The sequence below is a fragment of the Mycteria americana genome, chromosome 11, assembly GCF_035582795.1.
Source record: "Mycteria americana isolate JAX WOST 10 ecotype Jacksonville Zoo and Gardens chromosome 11, USCA_MyAme_1.0, whole genome shotgun sequence".
Classification (NCBI taxonomy): domain Eukaryota; kingdom Metazoa; phylum Chordata; class Aves; order Ciconiiformes; family Ciconiidae; genus Mycteria; species Mycteria americana.
The window spans coordinates 4,142,040-4,168,160 of NC_134375.1; the positions used below are offsets into that span (position 1 = coordinate 4,142,040).

Here is a 26,121-nt window from a genome sequence, read left to right on the forward strand (position 1 = left end):
CGTTGTGTCGGAAAGCTGGAAGTTAGTAACAATTAAAATAAGTGTCTTTTTTAATGTAAAATGTGAAAAAATTATTTAAACCTTCTTGTTTCCATTTTTTGGGGTGGAAAAAGGCAAAAGCACAGTAAGAAAAGCTAGTGTTGTTTCCATTGAAAAATAGTTTTGATGGATCATTTTCAGCAGTCTCTAGGTTTGATTTTGAGACTAAAAATGGCCTTTCTGGAAGGAAGAATGTCTCACCTTGTGTACCTGTGGAATTGGAAATGATAACTTTGATCCATTGGAAAAAGTAGGGTTTCAGCTTCCTGGTAACGTCACAGCCTTCACTGTCAGCACTTGTCAAGGCTTGAGAGCATGAACTTTTGAAGCTGATGTTTGTATTTTGGAAGAGGGAGGGGTGACTACTTTTGAAAGGTTTCCCTTGTAAAGGGGTTGATGGGGGTGTTATTTCTCTACTTCCGAGACCTGTAAATTTGTAGGTACGGGCAGCGAGGGCATTCTCTGCAGTAGCGAGTGGAATTAGTACGATTTTTAACATTCCACGTGTGTTACATCATACTACCCACGTGCACATGTATGTGTGTGTATATATCGCATATAGTTTAAAACATACTCTTTCTTGTATTACTGCTTTCGACAATGCAAGGGCAACGCTTTAATAGCGGAATGCGGTGGTTCTTTTTTCTTGTTTTCTTCTGCTGGATCCAGGGGACGATAGATCCATCAGCATGTTGCTGGAGCAAAGGCGTTGTTCTCTGGGTGGCTGGGCTTTTTGTGAGCACTACAATTTGGGATAAGTGAGTGTGTGTTTAAGGCTTTTTTTTTTTTTAGTGTGGCAAAATAATTTATTAAGGTCAAATACATTTTAAATAGTAGAGAACAAGACCCTTGATTGGAAAAGGACAGTCTTGGAACTTGAATGAAATTTCATTTTAATTTAATGAAGTAGTAGGTTGCAAGTAGGTTATATAATTGGGGTTTGTAATAGGTACTTATTAACATTTTCATCCTAACATTTGGGATAAATAATAACTTGAATGTTTCAAAGCCAAAATTAATTTGTTTTGTAACAAGAGTTGTAATTGATTTTACTGCACGGTTCTTAGCAAGACAGGATTTGGATTCATGGTTTCATCTCATTCATAAGGCTGCTACCCGTGTTGCCTGTGATATTCGGTCTTTGTGCAAGCAAGGTCAACTCCGCACACTTAAGCAGATTTACGCATGTTGACATCGAAGTTGAATTAGGCCCTGTGAGGGTATCTTATGTCTCGCCAAGCTCGCTATAAAGGGGAAATCTTTTCAAAGACTTTAGCAATCTTAGAGCTTTTTGCTTTATTTCTAAACCCTGTAATTAGTGGTTTCTTGAAACTGGATTTGCTTCTTCCCAAAGCTGAGGGATATGCACAGTAATTTTGAAATCTAGCCTCTAAACATGGTCTGGCTCCTAACTTTTCTAAGTAAAAAGTGGTTTAGATGCCTGAGCATCAAGCTGACTTAGAATTGGCTTTTTTTATTTAATACACTTTTTTTTTTTTAATCATTTCTTATATTGGAAAAATGTAAAGTATTTTCTGTGCCCTGTTGACACAATACTAGGGCATGGCAAATTTAACACTTCACTGTTTGCATCTGGAGGCTCTGATGGTGTTCGAGACTCTTTGTAGTTCAAGATAAATTATGTTTGTGATTATCATCAACTCTTCAGAAATTTAAATGAGTATGCAAATAACAGGAAAGATTATCAAGATTTTAATTAGCAAATAACAATTTTTCAACCTAGATAAACTAGATTTATCTGTTATGTATTCTAGCTGCATTTTTAAAGTGTTCTCAGCCCAGCTTAAGAGAATAAAAAGAGAAAAACACCAGCGGATTGTGAATTGCAAGGTAGTACTGAGAGATGTAAAATATTCTCGGTAAACCTGATCTTCCTAGCCTGCTGTTCAGTTTGAGTAAGCAGTCAAAGAATGAGGTCAAGATAAATCAGGTGCTATTGAACACTTTCCTCATCTGTATTTCCCCGTGTAGAACGTGGAAGAGATCTCCTGGTTCATTGCCTCCACTGCCCTGCAGTCTCCGGCAATTGTGAAACAGTTAACTTCGTTTTGGAAAGATCAGCAGAACGTGTGCTCCGCATGGTCCTGCTCACCATTCATTGTAAAGCTTTTAAAAACGCTTTAAGCTTTGAAACAACCAGGAGTTACAGCTTTTGTGCCACAGTAAGAGAACAGAAGGTAACCGAAGGGCGTAGCTGGAGTGCTGGGTCGGCGTGATCCAACTGATGGAAGCGAAGTGGGCTGCTTCCCAAATTGCCAGCTGCTTCTTTCTGGAGACAAGGAGTACCTGCCGGAGCAGCAGCTGCTGCCAGAGGCATCGTATACTGCCTTCTGCGCCCGTTTGATGTTTTGACCCAGAGAGCTAAATGCGGCTATTGCCAAAAAACCCCCAACCGACCACCAAAACCAAGGGAGGGTTGCAGTGAAGGCTTGGCTGTGCCCTGCCCTTGTCCCTGTCTTTTTTCTGTCCTCTTACCCTTTCCTCACTTCTTCGTGAAAATGGTCTGCAGTACAATAGAAGGGTGTGCTTAGTTTGGAGCAGGAGACAAATAGCTTTCTGGAGGTGATGGAGGGAAAACTGGAAAACAGAGGGAGGGGGCTCTTGCTGCTGAGGGCAGGCTTTAATTAACCAAAAGCTTTTTGAGTTGTTAAATGTCTTAAGAGTTTTTTGATCTGATATGAAATGGCCGGTTCTAAATTGCTGAATATTTACAAATAAGTGATCTGAATTTTTTATTTACATTCACAGTGATATGCCTTTTAAAATCTCTATGTCTTCAAGAAAGTGAGTAATACAGAATAAGAACTGCAGTCCAGCTAAAGATTTTAAAAAAATTTTTAAAAAATCCAGCTCTCTGTCCCAGCAAGCCATTACCATCCATTCCTGGGTCCTAAAAGAGCTTGCAAGTCTAGATGTTCTTGGGCATCACTGTAGTTTTGGTTTCCCTGGCAGTTCTCTTCTCGTTAGGCCAGTAGGGAACTGAAACCAGGACGTCTGCTGGCTCGGTCCCTCAGGGAACAGACGGCTTCATAACTCGAGTTACCCGGCAGTTATGTGTGCGGATGCAGTTAAGTACACATGCACACTCATAAACCCATTTCCTTACTAGGTACTACCGTGTTTGTTTTTTAAGCAGGATTGCGTAAGTTAGGGTATGACAAGAATGAAAGAGAATATACAAATTATTTTGCTACAACTCTAATATTGGGTGTAAGTCTAATATTTTAATCTCGAGGATCTCCACTGATAATAAGAAAAACATCTTTTGTGTTTATTGTTGAATCCTTTAGCTAGGAAAGGACAGATAAAACAAGAAGGCATGCACTAGCTTTAGTTCAGAGATGTTCTACCTGGTGGGGCTCTTTTCTTTTTTTTTTTTTTTTTTTAAGGCTGTGAAAGGGAGAAGGTAGTTTGATGTCATTAAAGTCTATTTGCAATGTACCTTTATGTTTAAAAAAAAAAGTGATCTGGAAGAACGTGCGTTTTGGTATCTTCTGTTCACTGGTGCAATCGTCGTTACTTAATGCTTCGTAAAAAGTATATAAAGTTGGTACGTTTTGTGGTATCTGACTCACTGCGCGAAGAGTTTAGTTATGTATTATTCTATGTGGATCTCAGAGACACAGCTGTTGAGGTAGCTGTTCGCAAGAAACTTTAAAAGTGATTTTCCTTATCGTGCATCTCTGAACTTCCTGCATGTTTAGTACATTTTAACTGTGTTTCCTTGTCATATCTGAATGTATTTCAAAGCAAACACTGCATCTTGCTTAAATGAGAATTTTTGTTTACTTTTCTGCTGTAGAATGTATTCTAACTGACATAATAAAAATCGAGGTGGTAAGTGCAGCAACTCTGCAGCTGAGTATGTGGAAAAGGAAAAGCAGTACTTTTCCTTCAGGCACATCGCCACCTAGCAGCTATTAACTAAAATTTGCTCATTTTTTAGTTAAAGAAGAAAGGTAAAACCTGTATCTAAATACTCTTGCTTTATTGCTCCACCTCCTCCTTGGCGCGTATTGAGGTATCAGCTAACGGGTGGTGTATGATAAATGCCTGTCTGACCTCAGGACCTGCAACAGATTTTTTGTCCATTCAAAAATGGAATTATACTGAGCAATACTGTATGGTATTTCACATCAGAGTGTGTCTCACCTCTATAAAGTCTGTATTTTTTCTCTTGGTTGCAAAATTGGTCAGTGTAGAAATAGTTCCTCTTTGCTGGTGATGATCAAGGGTGACGTTCCAGTTGTGCCCAAGTGAACGGCTTGCACCTTGTTCTTCTACAGTGTTGATTCTCGGCCAGTGTTGCGCGTTTTCCCACCAAAAGACGTTGTGTGGCATGAGCGTAGACCAAGCTGGTAGAACTGCGCCGAAACCATTTTCTCGGGCTCTTCAGCGCTACTGTGCCTGAGGCAGCGGCAAGCATGGGAGAAAAGGGAGTAAGGAGAGACGAGGGGAGGACGGCGGCAGAGAGGCAGAGGACTGGGCAGGGCTGAGGACCGCAGAGAAGAAGGCAGAAAGGAGTGCTCCGCTGTAGCTTGCTTGAAAGCGTTTGTTCTAAGGCAGCTCAGTATAAGTGCCGTATAAACTCTCACTGTCAAATCTGATATTATGGACTTGATATATTAAGGAATTGCCATTTTTTTCCTGCAGAAGTTCAGGTACATAAATAATACACAATTGCAAGGATTTATTTTTATATTAGCTCCTATTATTGCTCAAATAAGCCAGGACTATGTATTTTTATAGTGGAAAAGTTTTATCAGCGTTTAGGAACCAGTGACACAATAACGTACTACACTCATAACATGCACTGTAACTCTTTGAAAAGGTAAGTTTCTCAAGCTTTTTTTAAATCTGAAAAATGCTCTGTTCTTCTCATCAGCCATTGGCACATCTACATCGGTGCTTTAGTTGGGGCAGATGTTGGCTTTCAGAGCGAATCTCCTGATCGCCCTTCTTCGGTCCGCATCGCAGAGAGGTCTCGGCCGTATCCTCGATTCTGTTCAGGCAAAAGAAGTGCAGCAAGAGTGCTCTCAGCCTGCTCCCGCTGCCCAGGGACATTGGTCCATTCACCAGACGTAAGCTAATCTGGACAAAACACGCAGAGTGTAGACAAGGTTGAGTCCACCGCACCAGTTGCTTCACACTACTTTTGTAGAAATGCCCCTGTATTCTCCAAGAGGGAGAGTTTTGGTATTTTCTTATTGTGAGAATTGTAGAAGAGCAGCGCAGAAATCTTGTCAAACTCCACCCTCGTGCAGGGACTAGCTGTCAAAATGCATATTTAGCCTCCTGGTTTTGACAGTGGTGGTTTACCTACTCATTACGACCGCCTTTTTTTTTTTTTTCCCGTCGTTTGCTTTCCTTGCCTCACAATACTTCTGCGCTCAGACTGAATTTGCTTTCCGTATTAAAGTGAATCAGAAGATCACCAAGAGGTTGAACGATCTCCTCTGCTATGTGGGATAATTAGAATCCAATCTGATGTACTTCGATGTGAAGTCCAGAGCGATTCAGAAAGACACGTGGATTTTCAGTTACCTCTAGGGGATGCTGTTGTGTTAGAAGTGCCAGTGTTTTAAACATCTCCTATATAGCTAGGGTATTGATCTGCCTTAGAGAAGAAAAGTGTAGGAAGTACTCTAGCTAATACGAAGCAAAGATACTGCAGCACATAACTGTGCTTGCAACTAGCCCTATGTAGAAGAACAGAATGAACTAGCAAAGGTCCTGGGGTGATGTTAATAGCTTGGTTTTCTGTGTTTGTTGCATCTAACCCGCTGATGCATTGATTATTGATTTCGGTTCAGTGGAAGGTATCTCAAAGTGGTGAAGTGTTTGATGAACAGCAGTTTGAATCAAGCAGTTGGGAATGCTTTGCTGTCGAGAACAGAGTACTTTACAGCGAGCCTGTCAGTATTTAAGGTTAATGTCTGCTGGACTTGAATTTGTTGAGCTGTTGTTTTCTTTCAAAGAAGGAGTTCATATTAATGGATTTTGGTTTTAGAATGCTTGAGATACATTTACATTGATGATTTTTCCCCCTATTCTTTCACTAGGCATTGCCTTACTTTCAGTATAGATATTTTAATTTAGAAATTCATAAAGCTCCCAATGTTTGGTACCAGTCTATTATTATTTAATGTGAAGCATCTAAGTTGTTCATTACGCAACATTTGACAAGTGTTAATTATTGTTTATACTGTACTGCTGAAAGCCATTCACATAAGAAAGTGATCATTACTGTCTTAAAAACCTGTAGACCAGTGACTACTGGTCCAATAAAGAAGACTTAACATCTTTATTAGTGTCTGGACAGCAATACTGAGCAGTCAGTGATTTGTAGACAATACCCAACCTTGCTCTCCCAAAGAAACATGTATGTTTGAATATAGGGGGGAATTTATATGGGTCTTTGAATTATAAGGCCTGCCCCATTATGTGCATACCCTGTCTTGTAGACCACTGCTCTAAATAAGTTTAGAATACTGCTTTCTTTTCTTCATCACCTGCACTTCCCACAAAAAAGTAAGTATTTTAAATTGGAAAAATTAAATATTTACCTCTTCTCATCCTTCCAAGCATCCATAAAATGTGCTGTATTCGTGTAAATTCAGGGATGCTCTCTAGATTAAAAACTGTACATATCAAATATTTTCCCCAAAAGCTGTGGCATACTTACGTAAGAGACTTGCATTTCATGCTGAAGAACCATGCCTCTCTTTTGTTCATGTTGTAGGTATGGATTTTTATTGCAGTTTATATCTTAAAGGACTAAGACTTCTCTTGATGCCTTTATTAAATGGCTGGTTCAATCTCAAGCATTGGTATAGAATGAATTTGAGTATGCACAACATGATCTGCTATGTAAAACTTCTAGTCCCCCTGCTTAAAAATCCTAATGTTCTTCTCTTTATTAAAAACATTTCTCTTTCTAGAAAATACCACGCATTACTTTGGTCTGGAGATGTGTGGTTGCAACTTTTGTGGTAACAAACGCTGTGAGGCAAAAAAACAGCTGCAACCTTTTTATTAGGTACCATCCAAGAAATGTACTGTTACCTCAGCGTTAAGTACCCGTAAGTTTTTACACCATGTTAAAGTCTTAAAGATTAATAGCACTTCCAGTTAGAAGAGTGCCCTTTCTGCATATAAATAATCAATAAAAGGCTTCTTGACCTTCATCTTCCCAGCAATGCAGAATCCTTTTCAGGTAATTTGTTTCCTGCTGTATTGAATTCAGCACTGTTAGTGGACGTTCTCCTTCAGTTGAAGCACATCAGTAGGTAATGCACAGGACTACTTTTTTTATCTGAAGTGAGGAGAAACCTTACTTGGGTTCTAGGGAATCTTCCTTGGAGATAAGTTTCATTATTCCTATTTATCAGTAGTAACTTCAACTAAATCACCTAGTCTCACTGAAATATCCAGAACATGCAAGCAGTACTTTTCAAAATGCCTTGACGAAACGGCGCTCCATGAGTTGCCTCTGGAATGTAGTATCTTCCCCTTCTCTAACAGAGGGGAGAGAGTCTCAAAGTGGGAATGAAAGTTCCTTATTAATTCTCCCCGATTGTATGCTCTTGTGTGTACCGTTGAAATTCTCCATCCCAGAAAGGCAGGGATGAGTTGTGTTTCAAGCCCCAGGGCAGAGGGAAGATTAGGCCTCCGTGAGCTTTTTTTTGTTTGTCTTAGACCAATCTTCCCCAGTATTTATTTCTCTTTATCTATCAAATCAGACTTCAGGTGCTGGTCAGCCGCAGGAAATGCAAACTGATGCCCATTAGGTTAGCACATGCTTACACCCATGCAGATGTTCTGCCCTCTCATGATGAGTCACGCACATCTGTATAAGCAGCCAGAGTCTTTGTGATCAAGGCTCGGGCTGCAGAAGGGCAGACCACATCCTGAGATGAGAGCAACTGCTGTAAAAATCTCCATCATTTGTGTCATCGCAACTGGAGCTTTAACAGCTGTTAGAAATCCGGAACGCAGAGCGTTTAACTGCTAATAGCCCTGGAAAAGAATCGGATGCAATAGTGGACTGATTGAATTGTAGCAGTGTGTGCGTACACAGTACCTGTCTACATGCATACAGGTATGCCCACTGTACCTCGTTTCTTTCATTTTACTTGTCTTTATCGTGCCAGAGCTCTGTTCTGTTCCGTGACTGTAAAACAGCATTATTTGTCATTGCGACAGGACTGGAATACGTCTGAGGCCACGCTGGGAAATTAAGTAAAAGTTTAAGAGAAAGAAGTGATTTTGAACAGGTTAATTTAGCTCAGTTCTCCTGCCCAGCAGGCCGACCAAAAAAACTGCTGCGGAGCGCTCGCACGGTGCCTCGGCCGGCGCCCGCCCCGTGTCCGGAGGAGGCCCCTCTGCTGCCGGGCTGCCCCTGCCTCCCCCCGCCGCCGCCGCCTCCTCCTCCTCCTCCTCCTCCTCCTCCCACTCCCCCTCCCCCTGGCAGCGGCAGCGCTGCTTCCTGTCAAGAGCGGCTCCGCCATGGCCCCTTCTGCCCAGGCCCCTTCTGCCGAGGCTCGCCGCCGCCGCTTTCTTTCAAACACTCGGTGCATTTAGGGGCTGATCTTGTGCAGAAAATATCCCTGACATTTGAGGAGCTCCAGGGATTCACTGGGCATGCTCAGTGCTGCCCGCCGGGCCGCGGGAGGAAGCCGGTTTACATACGAGTCATACCAAGCATAGCCTGCATGTCAGCGCCGTGCGCTTGCAGCGGGCTGTGAGCGGAACGAGCGCGCCTTTGTCCTAGGAAATTTCCCTTGCGCCTGTTTTCTTTCTTTTTTTTTTTTCCCCCCCCCCCTCCGTGGTTTTTTTTTGTTTAATTGGAAAAAGACTTGAGAAGTTTTTAGACGGTCGTCTTCGTACGGGAGGACACAGTACGCTTTAGTTTTCAGAAGTTTGGAAGGGAGAGTGTGTGCGTCTTAATCCCTCCAACTTTCCTTTAATATACTTTGTTTTGATTAGCTGAAGGCTGGGCCTTGCGCTAGCGAAGTTTGGGAAGCCGGGAGCGAGCTCGGCACCATTTGCCTGGCTTCCTTCTCCCTGAACCTGGGCGAAAGCAAACAAGCTGGTCTTTTTTGCTAGCCCGATAAATGCTGTTTATGAAGATGGACCTGTTGAACTACCAATACTTGGACAAGATGAACAACAATATCGGCATTCTGTGCTACGAAGGTAATGGTTTCCTTTCACCAAGCGACTTCTGTCGGGTGTGTTTTCTGTTGTTTGCAAGCGTGAAAGGGAATCTGCCCTGCGGGTTGTGAGACACCTCGCAGTCTGTATTGTTGCTAAGGCTTTGTTTAAGGGAGGGATTTTTTTTTTTTCTTTTCGTTTAACTTTTCTGTTCTTTTTCTACCGAGAGGACTTTTAGCGTTAATTTTATTTTTTCCTTCAAGGTAACGTTACTTAGATCAGTTTAAGGGACCGCGTTGCTTTTGTGGCGGGCAGAGGTTTTGTCCCTCATTTCTGTAGCTGCCAGAGAAACAGTTTGTGAGGGGGCGTGGGACCTGCGGCCCGTTCCTGCTTGTGAGCCGGCCCCGCGAGCGGGCGCTGCCCCTCCGGCTCTGAGGCGGGCGGGGGCCGGCAGCCCTGAGGCGGGGGGCGGCCGCGGCCCTGAGGCGGGCGGGGGGCAGCGGCCCTGAAGCGGGGGGCGGCGGGGGGCAGCGGCCCTGAGGCGGGGGCCGGCAGCCCTGAGGCGGGGGCCGCTGCCCAGCTCCCGCTGCCCAGCTCCCGCGCGGCCGGCGGCAGCGCAGGCGGCCCATTGTTCGCTTCCCCTGCCCGCGCCCCGGAGCCGCGGCCGCCTGGTGCCTGCCCCGCTCCGGCCTGCACACCCCTTTCCCAAGAGCCGCCCCGCGCTCCCGGCCCCTGGGGAAGGAGCGAGGCGGCTAGCGGGAAAACGTCGGGCTTTTCTCTCTTTGCCGGACTCTGCGTTTTACTTCAGTTAGCGTAGGCTGGCGTTTGCTCGTCGTGTTGTGAGCATTCATGGTCCTCTCTGGAAGCTGCCTGAGGTAATAGGGTGAAATCGGTTTCTTAATTCTAGTGGAGTTTTATCTACGTGCAGTTCGAAGAAGTGGTTATGGCTTGGCTTTGACTGGAAAGAAAGGCACCACTGAGCTAATTCAGCTTGGCAGTGGAACTGTTTTTGCTGTAGCCACACACAAGCATTGCAGAAATCTTTCTTCTGATTCAGCAGGAACATTTTCCATGTTCATTTGGAAAATAAACTTGCTGTAGTTGTCAGGGAAGAAACAATAAGGGGTATACATAGGACTAGGAGCTATCTATTCATACTCTTCAGAAAAAGACCAGGCCAGAAGACGGGGAGCTGAACCTCACTTTGGAAAATACCATCTTTTCTATCGTTAAATCAGCGTGGGCACATTTCTTTCCTTCGGGAAGTGAAGGGGCTCCCTGTAGAACTGTTAATATCTCTGTTTCATTTTGGTTTTCTTCTTGTCTTTTTCTTTCCTGCACAAATATGTCTGTATTTGCTTGAATAAAGCTCTTTTACAGAAGATTGAGCTTGCCTATCAGTACTGAATAACATACAGCTGGGATTCAATAGAGTTGAATTTTCAAGCTTTTTCATATCCCATGGTTTCTTCATTACAAGAAAACTAGTTTAAAAAAAAAAAAAAAAAAGGGAAGAACAACTTGCAGGATTCTTTAACTTTTTCATTGCTCTCTCTAGTAACCAATGCGTTCTTTGGAAGCAGTTGACAACTTCTGATGAAGACCATGAAGTTTTGCATAAAATTCTACTTACGTGGTACATGTTCCCCGAGTGTTTTGTTGACTAAGGCAGAAAAACTGTAGTTTTGGCTCATTAGTTCAATTCATTGTAATTATGCCTAATATTTATGGAAGATTCTTTCCAGCCCCTTTTTTCCCCACCCTCTTCTCCAATAATCATTATTTAACCAGATCTTAGCTTTAATAGTTCAAAAGCAAAAGAACAGCTTAAGGAATCCAGTGTACTATAGCAGTCTTTGTTTAGTTTAAACATCTGTTGCTATTTCCCTTATTATGGAAGTTAATGTTTTTAACACTAAAATAAACACACACAAAATGAAGAAAAGAAAAGCAAAACTTCAGTGGTGTTTATAGCGAGGTGTTTATATCCCAGTGGTTTAAAAAGTATAAACACTGGCAACATCTGCAGTGAACTCAAAGGGTGTTTTAGAGATGCCTACAGATCTTCCATGCCTCTGCCATAGTATTTATTTTATAAGTGAGTTGTGTCAGCAGTGATGGATCTTGTCTTTTCAAAGACACTGCTGTGGTAGTAACTATATTGACAACAAAGTGCCCTTTCAAACTCAATTAATTAGGATTTATTGAAGGTCATACTTGAACTGCTTATAAATAGATGCCTTCCTGAAAAGTACTTTTGCAGATGTAGGATAAGATACAAATAGATTGTATGAGGTGAAAGTAGGTTTGTAATTTCAGAGGAAAGAATTATGGACCTATATGCCACAGGAAATAAATGAGATGAGTTCCTTATTCTTTTAGAGTCTCTCTTAAAACACTTGCTTTTGCTTATTGAGATAATTGGTTTGCTGGTGAAATGTGTCATTATCGTTTTATGAGGTTTACTAGTGGTTTTAATCTTTCACCCCTGGCACAAGCCACTGGAACTATGTGCCATTGATTTATAGCTGCAGCTTATGGATGAGAGATGTATTGGTACATAAGAAATAGGAAACGTTCTTTGGTCATGTGCATTTGGCGGCCCTTTAGTTCAACACGGAGTAGAAGAATATAATTTGCATCCCAAGACGAGTCCTGCTTTTTCTTGCCCAGCAAGAGTTACAGATAGCAATTTGTTACCTGCAAGCTTCAGGCTACTGAGTTAATGCCAGCACTTGGTTAGTCTTCCTTGACTGGTAGGTGCAGGAAACCTCAGCTATGTCTTACGCTCATTCTGTTCCTAAGTAGTGTCATTCATGATCCTGCTCCAGCGAGTATGGGAACATTTATTGACAGAGTGCTGTTTAGTTCATAAACCATATTTCTGATTTTGGCTTACTCAGTGGAGGTCTGGGGGAAGAAAGTAGAATGGCGACTAATATAGATGGGATCTCCTTTACGGACAGAGAAGTGTCCTTTTGTTGAGGCTGGGGGGGAAATGGGAGATCTAGAAGTTCTCCCATTGACCGTTAAGAAGTAATAGTGTGTTGCAGATTTGGCTGACTGCTTTGTAGTATGGAACCTTAACTGAAGTTGACTGTTTTCTCAAACATAAGAATTAATTTTTTTATTTTTTTATTTTTAATAATTACCATGAGGGTGGGCTAACACTGGCACAGGTTGCCCGGAGAGGTTGTGGAGTCTCCATCTTTGGAGATACTCAAAACCCGACTGGCCGTGGCCCTGAGCAACCTGCCCGAGTTGAGCCTGTTTTTGAGCAGGAGGTTTGGACTAGGGGATCTCCAGAGGTGCCTTCTAGCCTCAACACTTCTGTGCTTCTGTGATTCTGTAATACGATGGAAAGTTCTGCATACTCATGTGATTAAGACAGCCATAGCTAGCAAAGGATTATAACCAGCGAGAAGGAGGTGAGAGGGTTTTTGAATGGGGGTCCGTAACTTTGAACCACAGGATAAAGCCATTTCCTTTCCTCAGGGTTGTGTGTTTTATACTGATAATTTGTGCCCTTTTGAGTGTTTTCTTAATACTATTACTAGCTTTGAGCTCCTCGTGATGCCCCATGGTAATCTCAACTCTGATTGATGTTTCTGGAGGAAAATCTTCATTTTAACAACTTGGTGGGTTTTTAACAAGTTGCATAAAAGAGAACATTTGAGTTTTGTCTCCCTCTCCCGTGAAAGAAATTTTTTAAATCATTTGGATGAGAACGTTTAGTCTTCGCCAGTGGGCAAGTGACAGTTGTATTAGCAATGATCAACCATTTCAAGCAATTTATTGTAATATATTTGGTGCAATAAGAAAGAAAAGAAGAAATAATTAGAGAATTGTTGACTCAGCATCTGGATGCTGATTGTTAGCATGAATACATCTGATACCCTCCTACCAAACATTTGCTGCCAGTGATCAACAATGGCCAGTTTAATGAGTAGTGCTTTCTTATCATTGTTTTCTTCCTAATGAGCTCAGAGACATCAGAAAACTCTTGGGAGACTGTTGTCCTCGCTGAGGTGCAAAGGCCATGAAGCAGAACCGTTCTGTACCAGCCTGGCATTCCCAGTGCTTCCTATCAAATGACAAGCACTTGATCCGGGCACGTATTCAGAGGTAGAACGTCTGCATCTTGTTTTGCAATGGAAACTCGCTTAACTTTAGCTGAATATTCTTTCTCCGAGAGCCTTGTGTGTGAGGTAATGGCAGGAGGGCTCAGAGGTGAACAAAACAAATCACAGGTGATCCTGCTCTTTGACTAGTGCAGGGGCAGTCTGGCAAGTCTCGGCTCTCGTTTCCAATAGAATATGTATGAGAAGGTGCAGTCTCCAAGCAGAAGATTTGTTTCATTTTGTTGTTTATCTGAGGGAGCATACAGATGGTTGTGTGTTGGAAGGCAGATTTCTGCCTTCCTTCCTCTCCCTGTTTTCAGATGCTTTGTGTTATTACTGCATTCTCAAGGTTTGAACTGCTGTGCTGGGGAAGGTATAAAGAAATGCAATAAGATGCTAAGAAATCCCCCAGGCATGTTATGAGACTTGGAGCACTCAAAATAGTTATACAGAGTTCTCTGGACAGTCCAGAAGACTGGATTTTTTTAATGAAGAAAATTGGATGCAGATTTATAGAAAAACACCCCTTTTTGGTTTCAGGACAGCTTACATTAGTTAGTGGCATATTACATAATTATTTCACTGACTTCCTGTAACAATGAAGCATTAGTTGGCTACAGCACTGAGCTTGCATAGCTATGTATCTTCTTAGGGCACTGCAAGGCATTTTGAATATATGTATACCTTCCCAAAAAGGCCAGTTTAGATGTTTGATATCAAACGAGGAGCCTGAAAAAGATTCTGCTAACTTCATTTACTTTTTAATGAAATGTAACGTGTTTTCTTAAGTTCTAAAGAATAGTTTCCATCAGTTTTCTTTGCTGACCTTGCATTTTACTCTGGGTTTGTAACATCAGTTTCTCCTATTAACTCCAAAGTTTGGGTTAGTTTCTAAATATATAAAATGACTTTAACACTATTCTTCTATTAAGAATTAGTGGAATAATAAATGGGATAAAAATCTCCATGGTGAATTCAGTGTTCTTACTTGTAATGCAGTGCAGAATTTCTGTTCAAAGTTGTGTAAATTAAGATGCACCTACAGAATGTTCCCCATTTATAGAACATTCTGTGGGTTTTGCTTTTTCAGTGTCTTTTATCTTCAGGAAAAAACAAAGAGCTCCAACTTCACAGCTGGGCTTCTCTTACTCATTTCCTCCTAGCATGAAGTTGGGAATATCCTTTTCAGTACTGACATCAAAATTCAGTTTATTTTCCTCATTCATCAAAGGCAAGATGGATTTAGGTCATACTTAAGCATTTTTTTCCCTGGAGTTCTGTTGTTCTCCTCACCCTTGATGCTAGTTCAGCATTTGTACTGAGAACTCAAACAAGGAAATTAAAAAAACAAATACAATAGTAGGTTATCCCACAACTTTCAATAGCTAAGATAAGCAGCACATTTTTTCTGAGATAAAAGGTAGTGAGGTTTGTAGCAGTAAGTTGAATTCTGTGTTAATGAGCAATTTGCTTAGAGGCTGTAACTTGTTACTCGCAAGTCAAATCTGTTACAGTGCCAGGTCTCTTTGGATATAAATCCAGGGATTTTAGGAGACATTGAAAAAGCTTAAATTGCTCCAGAGTTTGAACAATGCACTGTATTGTATGGAGAACTGTTAGAGAAAAAATAAAGCTTAAACAACAGTCTTCATTGTGTGGCATCTAAAATTATGAATGAAAAAGTTCATCCATATGTATTGGTTTTGCCTTTTCTAAATATCTGCTTTGCATGAAAACAGTTGTCTATTAATTTCTTCTTGAGGATTAATACAGATGGGCCTTTATATTTGATTTTGGCTGGACGGACTACAGAGTTTTAACATGCTGCATGCAGACAGTGTGCCAAGCAATTTAGCAAAGTTGTTTACACTAACAATAATCCAGCAGGACAGAGCCTATAATTTTTCACTGATAATAGTATGAGGTAGTGATGAATACAAGTTTCTGGAGGAGTGTTTACAAAAATGGTATTATACTTTTTCAGTGTTAAGGAATCATGAGTGGTTTTGGTTTTAATTTCTTTTTTAAAGCCAGCCAAATTTTTCTTCGTCATGAAGTCTGTATCATCTCCCTGAAAATTACTCTACAAATCAGCATGGCATGATTGCTGGACGCACAGAGTCATTGTTCCCTTTCCCTTTCAGTGAAAGCCATGCACTGTGGAAGAGAACTGACCGTGTGATACAGCACGGCTAGATGTTGGTGTATAAGCACTATGCCAAGACTGTGGGTGCAGTAACATATACACCATGAATGCCATGATGCACAGTTTTAATTTCCTGGAGGTAGATTTCCCGTGGTGCTTAATCTAACAGCTTTTTTTAAGAAAGAGCTGACGTTCTCATGCCTATCTCTACAAGTTGATGTAGTGGCGCATGTAGCTTGGTGTGTACTGGCAGGTGTCTTAGGAGTCTTGGTGGGACAGAAAGAGAGGCCATAGATCGTCTAGCACAAGTGCAATTTTGAACAGGCAGTTGAGCTCTTAAGAGTTACCCTAATCTCAATTAGAGAGTTAAATCTCAATTAAGAGTTAACCCTAATCTTAATTAGGGTTATCTCTGTCAACTTGTAAACCTCGTGTTACAGATTGATGGAGTTGGAAGAGTTTTATTCTTAACACGGGGTAGTAGTTTGGCACTGATTCTAAGGTAAAGCAAGCCTGGAGCATTTTAGTTAGGAAAGAGCTCCATACAGCTTTTTCTTGTTTAACCTTGGTGAAGTTGAAGTAACGGTGTTCCTGGGACCACCACAGCATTGGTTCTAGCCAAAGAAAAAGTCATCCAGAAAGTTGAGAAAAAGTCATGAGAAAGTTGAGTGAGGTGGTGAGCATTCATCAAAGATCTTTAGATATCTAGTTTTAGTAGGAATGCAAGTCCTGAAAATCTCAGGTAAAAAGTAATACGAGTGTGGGGGACAAAAGTGTGAAACGGAGTTTAGAATGTTTCCTTTACCTAAGTTCACGGCACCATTTGGTGTCAGATTTTTTAAATTAACACTTCTCTTTTTTTCTTCGCTTTTTAACTTTGTTGTTGCTAGTGTTAAAAACAAGAAGTTGTTAAACATAGTAGTGCATGGTGCAGTCCAGCTTTTCCCTCCAAAAATGTTATGTGACGTTTTGTGCCTCATTTTGGAGGAGAAGGTAATCTGTAGAGGAGGAGGAGATCATCCACAATGTAGTGTACATGGATGGAAGTGGATAATTGGGATAAAGTGGAATGTTATAGCCTTTGTGGCATAGGAGGAGGAAAGAAAGTATGCCTTCAGCAGGTAGGCGCCAGCTCAGTTCCTTCACAAAAAATGTGGCTCCTGTCTTTTCATAATACACATTGTTACAAGAGTCTATCTTTGATTATTTTAAGACATGTTCTTTTTCACTCCTCATCATTTTGGAGTGTTCCTTGTCAACTATGAGAATCAAGCATTGTAGTGTATAACTTTCCTCCTGTTCTTCCAAACGTTGCTAGCAGGTTCCAGGAAATATATTTGCTCTCCCAGGAAAAGTTTGGAACCAGCTGTGTTTAAAAAGCAGTAGTTTTTCCTGGAAACCCATTTGACAGGGCAGGCATGGAAACGACTCAGCATTACACCTCCCTGGTTTGCAAGACTTAATATTTATTCCTCAGCATGCAGAAATAGGTTTTTTGCCTTTAAACATGGGTTGTAGTTAGAAGTAAGAGAGATTTAGTAGACGAGCCTATCTTTTTTGCCCAGGATAGGAATGGCACTGCTGTATGGGAATATAAGCCAATATTGAAATATTTATTGTTTTATTTTCACCAAACATCACAGAACAGCAGTTTGGCAATAGCCTTTGTAGTTACCATCTACGAAGTGCCCAGCCCAGCAATCCTTTGCATAAGAAGAGTGAAAACCAAAGCTGCTAAGTGGGTCTTTTGGAATAGCTGTTGTCTTTTTGGGAATGAGTATTTACTTGTTTTAAAAATGGCATTAGCACACTCTGGTTGCACTTTAGAGATGGTATGGTGACTTCCAATTCTGTTACTTGATTGTTAATGTTTAGTGTGTCTCACTTCTGAAAGTAAATTGAGATATTTGTAAGATTAGCAGGTTTTGACAGTTTCAGAGCATAACGTTTCAGAAAATTACTGTTTCTTGGCTCCAGATTATGAAATTGGAGTTGTTTTCTCTGTAATGCATTGCTAATTGTAATTAAATGGCTGTATGAAGAAAATCAAAGTTGTCCAGTCAAAAGGAAACTATTTCTATGAATCTAAATTATCTAGGAAGACCAGTAAATGCCACACAAGAGGTAGCCAAGTAAAATAAGACTATTTAGTTGTTCTGTTTATATTCTTTGGAAAGTAATCTGTTCTAAAGCAGGAGCTCTACAAAAAGTACTCAGCATATAGAAAAAAAAGTTGATATAACTATGGCACCTAATGGTGGTTTTATACTGAACACATTAAATGAAGATGGGGTGAGAGAAGTGCTGTGTGATTCATATAGGACAAGTTTGAACTCAGCCAGTTTCTTGGATTTAGTATAAATATTTATGGCATTGAAGGGGATTTTTTTTTTTAATAACCTTCCTTGTGCTCCGGATCTTTTAGCTGTCCTCCTCAGACATCTGGTGTGCATTGCTGCTTGTTTAACCCCCACCCTTCAGTTTTCATGCTGTGGCATCTCGGAGAGCTATCGCAGTCGCTCTGTGGTTGGCGTAAATTAAATCTCATAGAGCCAGCTGGGAGAATGCTGACGTGCACACTTTTCCTGCTGAACACTCTAAAACCAGTGGCTGCAGTTGAAGAGGTGAACACTTAGCTCTTGTCTTGCTGTAGGCATCATACTGAGCTATTTACCAAAGGTGTCAAAAATAGGAATTCCAGCATTAGCAATGACATTTACAGATTCTTGACTAGTTTCTCTCTTGTAGAAAAAGCTTCTCTTATCAATGTTTTGTAATAAATGTATCTAACTTAGCTCATCAGCAAAAAAGTTTAAGTTTTCTTCCTTTAAAAATCCTTAAAAGTCCTAATTTCTAAGACTGGAGCTGCTTTTTGAGGTACATTATGCTAGCTTTAACAGCTAATCTGTGGATGTACTGAGTTTTTCTTTCTAGTACAGTAAATTGACCACCACCGTATTCGGTTTCAAGTGTTTCTCAATTAATCCATTTAGAAGCGACTATGATAACAAACCGTTTAATACTCATTGCAATGTATTCGTATATATATATTTTTAATCCTCTCAGCAGAATCCTAGTCCTCACAGAAGCCTAGTTAATTCAACCTTCAGCTGCCCCTGTGAAATAAGTACTGAACGTTATCCTTATTTGCAGAGGGGGGGAAAAAAAGCTGTAATTGGTTAAATTATAATGACAGCAACATTCAAAGTGCCTTGATGGTAATACTTTGCCATAGCTGTTAAACCTTACTGTGATCTGTTAGTAAACAAAAAGTGCTTTTTACCTGTTTGTTTTGAGATGTGCAAATAAAAATTGTAATTAATTAGCTAAGCAGATAAAAACTCTGATCTTTGAAACTTGGACTGATGATATATGGACAAGATGCTTGCTTTCTGGTCAGCAGTCATGGAGGGAACAGGAGCTTTTGGAATAAAATCTGTTGTGACTGTGGTTCATCTATAGTGGACCCCTTCTAAACTGAGATGATGAAATCTGTTTCGGTGGACGTAGTAGAGTCTTTTTAGCTGATACAAGGAATGAGCTCTTACAAAGAATAGTGGGATGGAAGAATTTTAAGTTCCCTATTTGAGCCGCAAGACCTCTGCAGGTCTGTTCTTTTATATTTGAGGCCTGTTGAGTTGCATAAAAGGAATGTGCCCGCTGATGCCGGCAGTTAATTTTATATTCTCTTCAGAAGATGAGTTGGGATAAGAAACTTCAATTAAATAGCAGTCCAACTGTGGTCATGCAATGCATGGCTCAGCAACAGGCAAGCTGATAACTCGTTTATGACCTAAAATAGTGCTTCCAAACCTTTTTAATTAATGCAGTGTCTCACTACCCCGAAGTGGCTGTTTGGTTCCATTAAAAACTTCACAATGGTATTTAATAGAGTGCCTGCTTAATTATGGGGTGGAACATCTTTAATGTGTGGTGGTGGGTAGAGATCTGCAGAAATGTTTAGGATGTACATCATTCAAGTAAAATGGGGAAGGATTTAACAGATAATTAACTAGGGAGTGATATCATAGTAATGTAGTGAGGGATTTAATTTCTGGATCCTGTGGAGCTAGTATCGTGTGAATGGTGGGCCACAGACATACCACTGACATTTTTTGTTGCCTTCGTTTTATCAACCTGTCTGCGCTTCCCTGTCTTTTCTGTGTTTTGTCAGGAATGAGTTGCTTCTGCAGCTTTGAAATACATGAACAAAGGGCCTGGAGTTAAGTTAATAAAAGGGAGATTCAGCTAAAGACCAGTAGGCATAGGGGGAGGAAGACAAAGCCCTAATTAAAGGTCTTTGAGAAGTAGAGTGTGACTTTGGTACTGCTCACCCATTCCAATCCCATGACTCTCAAGATAGCTTCAAAAATATTAATTTCTGCTTGTTCCTTGCTTTTCCAAGAGTTCTGGAAAACCTGCCCTCAGTGCCCAGAAAACTGTGAGAAAGGCTGTCCAGGCAGCATGTAATTTCTTGGTAGCAAACACAATCCTTCCCTCCATCTTGCCTGCCTTAGCTTCCCCTTGGAGGGAACATTTATTTTAAGTGACCCTACAACTTGGCCCCATAAACCACCCTCCTTCTTGTGAAATAAACAGTGCAGCTATGATTTAGACAGTGCTCCCATCTATCTGTTAGCACCATAGGGCTGTCTCCTTTTTATCTCTCTGAATCTGACAACCTCTAGCAATCTCAGCCACTGGAGTGGGTAGGAGCGTTAATTCAGATCCATCATCTTCAGTCCTTTTGAGGAGGAATTCATAATGTACTCTGGTACCAGGTTTTTCACAATTGAATCTTCTAGTGGAACAACGATTTTCAAGCTCTTGTACTCTGTGGTTACCTAAAATTTTTCTGTGGATCTCTTCATAGTGAGGGGTTTTTTCCCCACTAAAATTACTTATCTTAGTTGCATGTCATGAACCCAAGACTATAAACTGCTATGTCAGAGGGACAAAATTAATTTTATCTTTTCCTTAGTGGTGGTGTGTGCCTGTTTGTCTGTTTGTTTTAGAGAGAATCCTTTCAGGAACAATGGTAATATTTTGGAGATTTTATGTATGTTTCTTTATACCGGCACCTGTAACCCTGGAGAAATTCTATGGCATCTTTTCCTCTCCATCTCATGAGCCACACTGTTCTCTGGGCTTTTCTAGAAGATGAAGCCTTCACAAGTTTTTGGTTATTAAAACACTACATGTGAGCAGCAGCTGAGGAAGACTATTGGGTTGTCTCTCAGAATACTACAAAGCCAGTGGGTTGAAGTATCTGTATTATCCAGCCTTGTAGTGCTTATGATGAGCTTGAATTCATTCTCTTCTACGGGCTGAGGCACTGGCTGGGTCATATCTCAGCCTACTGCCATCAGTTGCCGTAAAACCCTGCACATAAGGAATTGGCAAGCTGACACGTCCTCCTCATTTTCTATGTAAATAGCATGATCAAAAGACTATCTTGTTTCCATCTGAATGGCTCATGTAGTTTGCTGTTGGATTCAGAGTGCTTGACTGCCCTACACAGTTGTCATTGCTCTCTTGCTTTCCCTCTGTAGAAGGGATTTTGGAACCCATTTTGAAGGACAAAGGGCTCTTGTTCTTTACAATGGATTCTTTGTGGGAGATGGGTTGGAATTGTTCTGACACTCTGTGGGTTAAAGTCTTCAATATTCTGTCCAGCTTGGTTGAAGGGACTCTGTGTTCCTTAAATATGTGAGTCCATTTCAGACAGGCTGCAATCAGGTAGCCGAAAACCAAAACTGAATGAAGTTTTTCCTGTGTTCATCAGGCCAAATGTAATTTGCTCGTTTCATCTCAGTTTAGGAAGAGATTATCGTGTTGGTGACCATGAAGGTGGCAGCAGCTCCTAGTTGTGTCCGTGTCCATGCGATGATTAAGGCTTGCCTCCAATCCCCTCTCCTCCTGCCCTGTGGCGGCAGCTTCTGCTATTTGACTGCGTGGCCACATGCCATGTGGGGAAAATGCAGTAGCAAAGACTCCTTTGCTTTGTATGATTGCCTTTTTTTTTTTTTTTCTTTTTTTAACTTACCACTTTGAGGTCACTTGTATGCTACCAATAGGAATACAATCAGGGAACTCAGCACTAAGCTTTGCAGGACTTGCACACAGTACAGTGGTCTAAGCAGTGACCCTACTTTTTTCCATATCCGTTCCGAAGGGAGTCACCCATGTGTGCATATCTTTTACTAACATTTTGAATACATTTGCTTTTGTGTTTATATTTTAAAAATACAGCATTTATATCCTCTCCCGAGGGCCTTCTAGCTTCCAGGTAGGGAATTTGGGGAAAAATAAAATGAAAATAAAAGAAACATTGCTTGAGAGTGCAATATCAGATTTCGCGGCTCTTTTAGAAAGCTTATTTTTATTGATGCTCTGAATTTTTCCACATGTAGCAAAGGAGAATAGTGTGAGAAAAGGTTTTCAGGGCATGTTTATAGTAAACTACAATAAAAGCTTGCAGTATATCTAAAAATAGGCTCCAGTTTAAATAAGTGGAATATTTTTTTTTTACCTTTGCATAGCACCTTTTGCTTCAAATCCTTATGAAAGAAACAGTGCACAATTTATTGGATTTAATTTGAATATGACCCCATTATAAGTAAACATTTAGAAATTAATGTTTTAAGCATTGTTGTCTTAGAACATACTGACTGTGCTCGTATCCACAAGGGGCATTGATTACCCAGTGCAATAGTCTAGAGTTTAATTTATGTCACAGGATCATATCTGTGGAATACCAGCTATTGGAGCAGAAGGTATCGTTTCAGACCTGAGTATCTACATTGCTGTCCACTAACAGAAACAGGATCTAAAAAAAACCAGAGGGAGCGCAGCAAATGTTGTCCGTCTACTTAGGCGGTATTATTCAAATCTGAGCTTTCACAAACTGAATTTCCTATTTGTCTCTCTTTGCCATTGCATGAAAATACATAGTCACAAGGTATCATTTAGTGTGTTGAAATACTGCTTAAGCACCCAATCTAACAATTTTTTCTGTTGTGACCTTGCTGTGACTTTGATTTACTTTTGAAATAGATGGCAGGTCTTCTAGCTTTGATTGTTTCTGCTAAAAGACAGGCTAGTCTTTGATCAGTTCAGCTTTCCCGTCTTTAATGTCGCACAGTAAGTCATTTAGCTGGGTGACAAAAGAAAGAACACCTAGATCTGGAAACCACCATTGTTTTGGAAAGCAACGTCTTCAACATGTTGACTTACAGTTGTATTTCATTCACAGTTTTTTATTGATAGCGTTTTTACATTTTTAATAAAATCACATTACTACACTGATAAAAGAAAATGTTTTTATCCGACAGCTCTTAAAATCTGCTTACCAGAAATGTGAGAGAATGCTGTATAGTAGTTTTGCAAATAAATTAAAGGAAGCTGAATTCTGATGATATGTTTATTATTTAAACTTTGCATGGTGGTAATTTTAATTCCATATTCTGGAATTATTTTCTGTATTATGAATTACCGTACCCATCAGCATGGTCTTCGTTTCCTGCTTTCTCAAGTGTGTGTGTCCCATCACATTCCAGCCAGGTTACAAGGTGAAAATGACAGTGTCTTCTCTTGAGGCACCAAGACTGGTGGAACTTCACCTCTCTCCAGGGGTCTAGCCCACAGACACTCACCTACAGTCTTTAGAGATTTCAGCTGCATGGAGGAGAAAACATTACCTAGCACTGAAGGAGCTTAAATGACTAAATTTCAGTATTACTATACATGGAGTATGGTGTCGGGATACACCAGAACTACTGGCAGTACTTAACAATGCAGTATGTTTTGCCAGGGAATTAAATGGATCATACCTCTTTTGCTGACCAGTGAATACTAATGTCATGTTTTCTAAGCAAATACAAGAACCTGAAATTTGCTGTTTTCTGCAGAAAATGTAAATGATGCTTCTCCCTTTGTCTTCCTTTCTCTTTTATCCCCTCCTGTGCTCGGGATGCCCTTGGTGGGTCATGCTGTTCTGCACCAAATGAAAGTAACCTGTACCTTTCTACTTAGGATGTATAATTAGGCTGAGGAGTTTAGCGGTTGTACCTTTGTCAGCTTATTCAGCGGGGTATTATTGTCAGTTTTGAAGTATCTAACGCGGGGCTGTTTGTGCTCTTTTGACAGTTTCCTTTATGTACCACCATATCGACTGTCATGGCTTTTACCTGAGCAGGGATTGTGCGTATCTGACCGCATACAGTCATGGGACAAGGCTAGCCAGAGAGGGATGGTGTATCTGTGTAGGACAGTCCACTGTTTTGTAATTACTTTAGATCTTGCTTGCGTACCAGACCCCGCGTTACTCGGCCGGGCCGGGTGCCCACGTACAGCGCCATATTAAGACAAGAGCTGCTTTCTGTACTTGGTCGTGCTCGGTAGCTCTGCTTAGCTCAGCAGCTTGCCTTTCTTCTAGATGAGCCTCTGTAATGCCTTGAGCAAACATAAAATGATAACTTGTGTTCATTTTTAGTCCCTCTTAACTGACTTTAAATGTTTGGTACAGGTTTTTTCCTGGGGGAGCTGGCAAAAAGGCTCAGAAAGGAGTGTTCTTTGGGAGCAACCTTGCTTCCTGAGCAAAAAACCCATCCTCAGTCTTGAACTGAGGGAAATCCTTTTTTGACATTGATGTTAACAAGTATTGTAGACATCCTGGGTGCTATTTATCTGGAGATTAGAGTAGTTTATCATTGATTGCATTTAAATCTTGTCTGCCAGATAATTGGAACCTTTTTTTAGCCATAGTTTACGTGAGTACAGGTACTCTAAGGAGAAGAAAGGAACATTTTTTTAGACTTTCAGCTCAGACAGGTGCTGCAAGAGTTAGCTAAATGGGACATTATCTTAAAGGGAGATCTGCAAATTTACGAAGTAGTCTCATGCTCTACGGTTAGACCTAAGCCTGAGTTCATCGTTGGGTTGGAACTGAACACAGCCCCACAGTCACAACTGAGAGGTGTGAAAATTGAAATTTGTCAGAGGAAATATTAAGGAGCTCTGCCAGACTGGAGCATTAAAATTTATTCCATCCTGCTTTCTTTGTGGCATACCTGGTGCCCTTCTTCTTTCCATGCCATCAATTTCGTGCCTCCTTACCAAGATCCCTTTTTCAGGGTGGGTTGGGTTTTTTTTGTTTGTTTTTTTTGGTTGGTTTTGTTTTTTTTGTTTTTGGTTGTTTTTTTTTTTTTTTTTTAACTCAACACCAAAAATGTATTAAAAGGAGACTCTTTCAGTTGGTACCTGGTTAGCAGAGTGACAAGAATTTATTTCAGTCATAGCTTAAGCAGTCAGCAGAGACTTTTTAGTTCTCTTACATTTATGAAGTAGTTTGCAGAACTGAAACAGTTATCCGTATAAGTCAGTTTATATACAGAGAGTATGCATATGCTATTTTGTACAGCTATCCTTTACAGTATGATGAGAGAGAATAGAAGATGATGTCAGTTTTTCACAGTACATTTGAAGGAGCAAATAGTTAGGTTTGGGGAGGCAATTTTGCCATTTTCTGCCTGTCACTATTTGGTCTTTGTATATAATACTGTATTTTCAAGACCTATTAAGTTGAAATCTGCTTTAGGCTGTGCTACTCAGCTCTGATTAACAATATGTGCTTTTGAAAGGAACCTCAAGCAAGCACGCTTGCACTCTGCAAGCGATATCACTGTACCTAAATTCTTTTCTTTGTGCAGTCTTTTGAACGAAAGAAGAGGAAAAAATGGGTGGAGATGATTGAATGCAGAGGTCACTATTTTATGTTCTCGCTTGCAATGTCAAGCATAATGTGTCCCTCATTGGCAGGCATGGTCAGATGGAGGAGCCAGAACAGAATAGTCAATTTAATCACTGTATTTTGTTTTTGGCCATGGGTTTTCTGGCATACATACCTCTGCACAGTGGTAGCCAGAGCTTGGTTCCAGGAGTAAGTGCTTTTCATATGTTTTGTAAATGGATGAGAGCAGGCTTTTGCCAATTTTTCTGTACATGTGTATGTGACTTTTTTGGTTTCTACTAAATTAGCTTTTTGTCATATTATGAGAAATTCAGTAAAATATGTGTCGGATAAGTGAATCAGTAAGCTGGCCGCTGAAAGAAATCTATCAATTATAGTAAAAAAAAATTCCAAGATCTAATTTCATAGCAGCATTTCATGATTAGGCTGTTCTCATTAATACTTAATTTTTTGTTGTTCCTGTAGTTTGCTGTTTTATTATGCTCTCCAGGTAGGCCTGTTTTATATACTACAAAGGAAATACAGACTACTGTGACTTTGTTTACAGCGTTTGGCAGACTACTTCCCAGAATTAAATCTTATTTAAGCACAGCTTAAATCATATCTTTTATAGAAACTGCAATCCAGAAATAAAGTCGTGGTACAAAATCATGTTTTTACATAAGGGATTTTTTTGTTTCTTTGAGTGGGGGTTATAGAAATACTGAGCGATTATATAAATAAATATAATTTGTGACTGCTTCTTAGGATAGCTTTTTTCATGAACCAAAGATTTACTATTGAGGAGTCTGAATGGACTAATTCATTTTCTTTGGTCGAGTAAGTGAAGTAAATCTGCCTTAAATTACATACTTTTAAGATGGTAGTCTAACTATTTCACAGGGATT

The 26,121-nt window shown here is 40.5% G+C and overlaps 1 protein-coding gene across 2 annotated transcripts in view; it reads left to right on the forward strand.

Annotated features, from left to right (window-relative positions):
* VGLL4 (vestigial like family member 4) overlaps positions 1 to 26,121 on the forward strand; it is a 94,780-nt gene that overhangs the window by 37,112 nt on the left and 31,547 nt on the right. Inside the window, exon 1 of one of the 2 annotated variants that reach the window (XM_075514448.1) lies at positions 8,593 to 9,258. The exons of the other annotated variant lie outside the window; for it this stretch is intronic. Coding sequence (XP_075370563.1) covers positions 9,177 to 9,258 — 82 coding nt within the window. The 5' untranslated portion in view covers positions 8,593 to 9,176. Of the gene's footprint in view, positions 1 to 8,592; positions 9,259 to 26,121 lie in introns of those variants that run through there. 2 annotated transcript variants of the gene reach the window in all.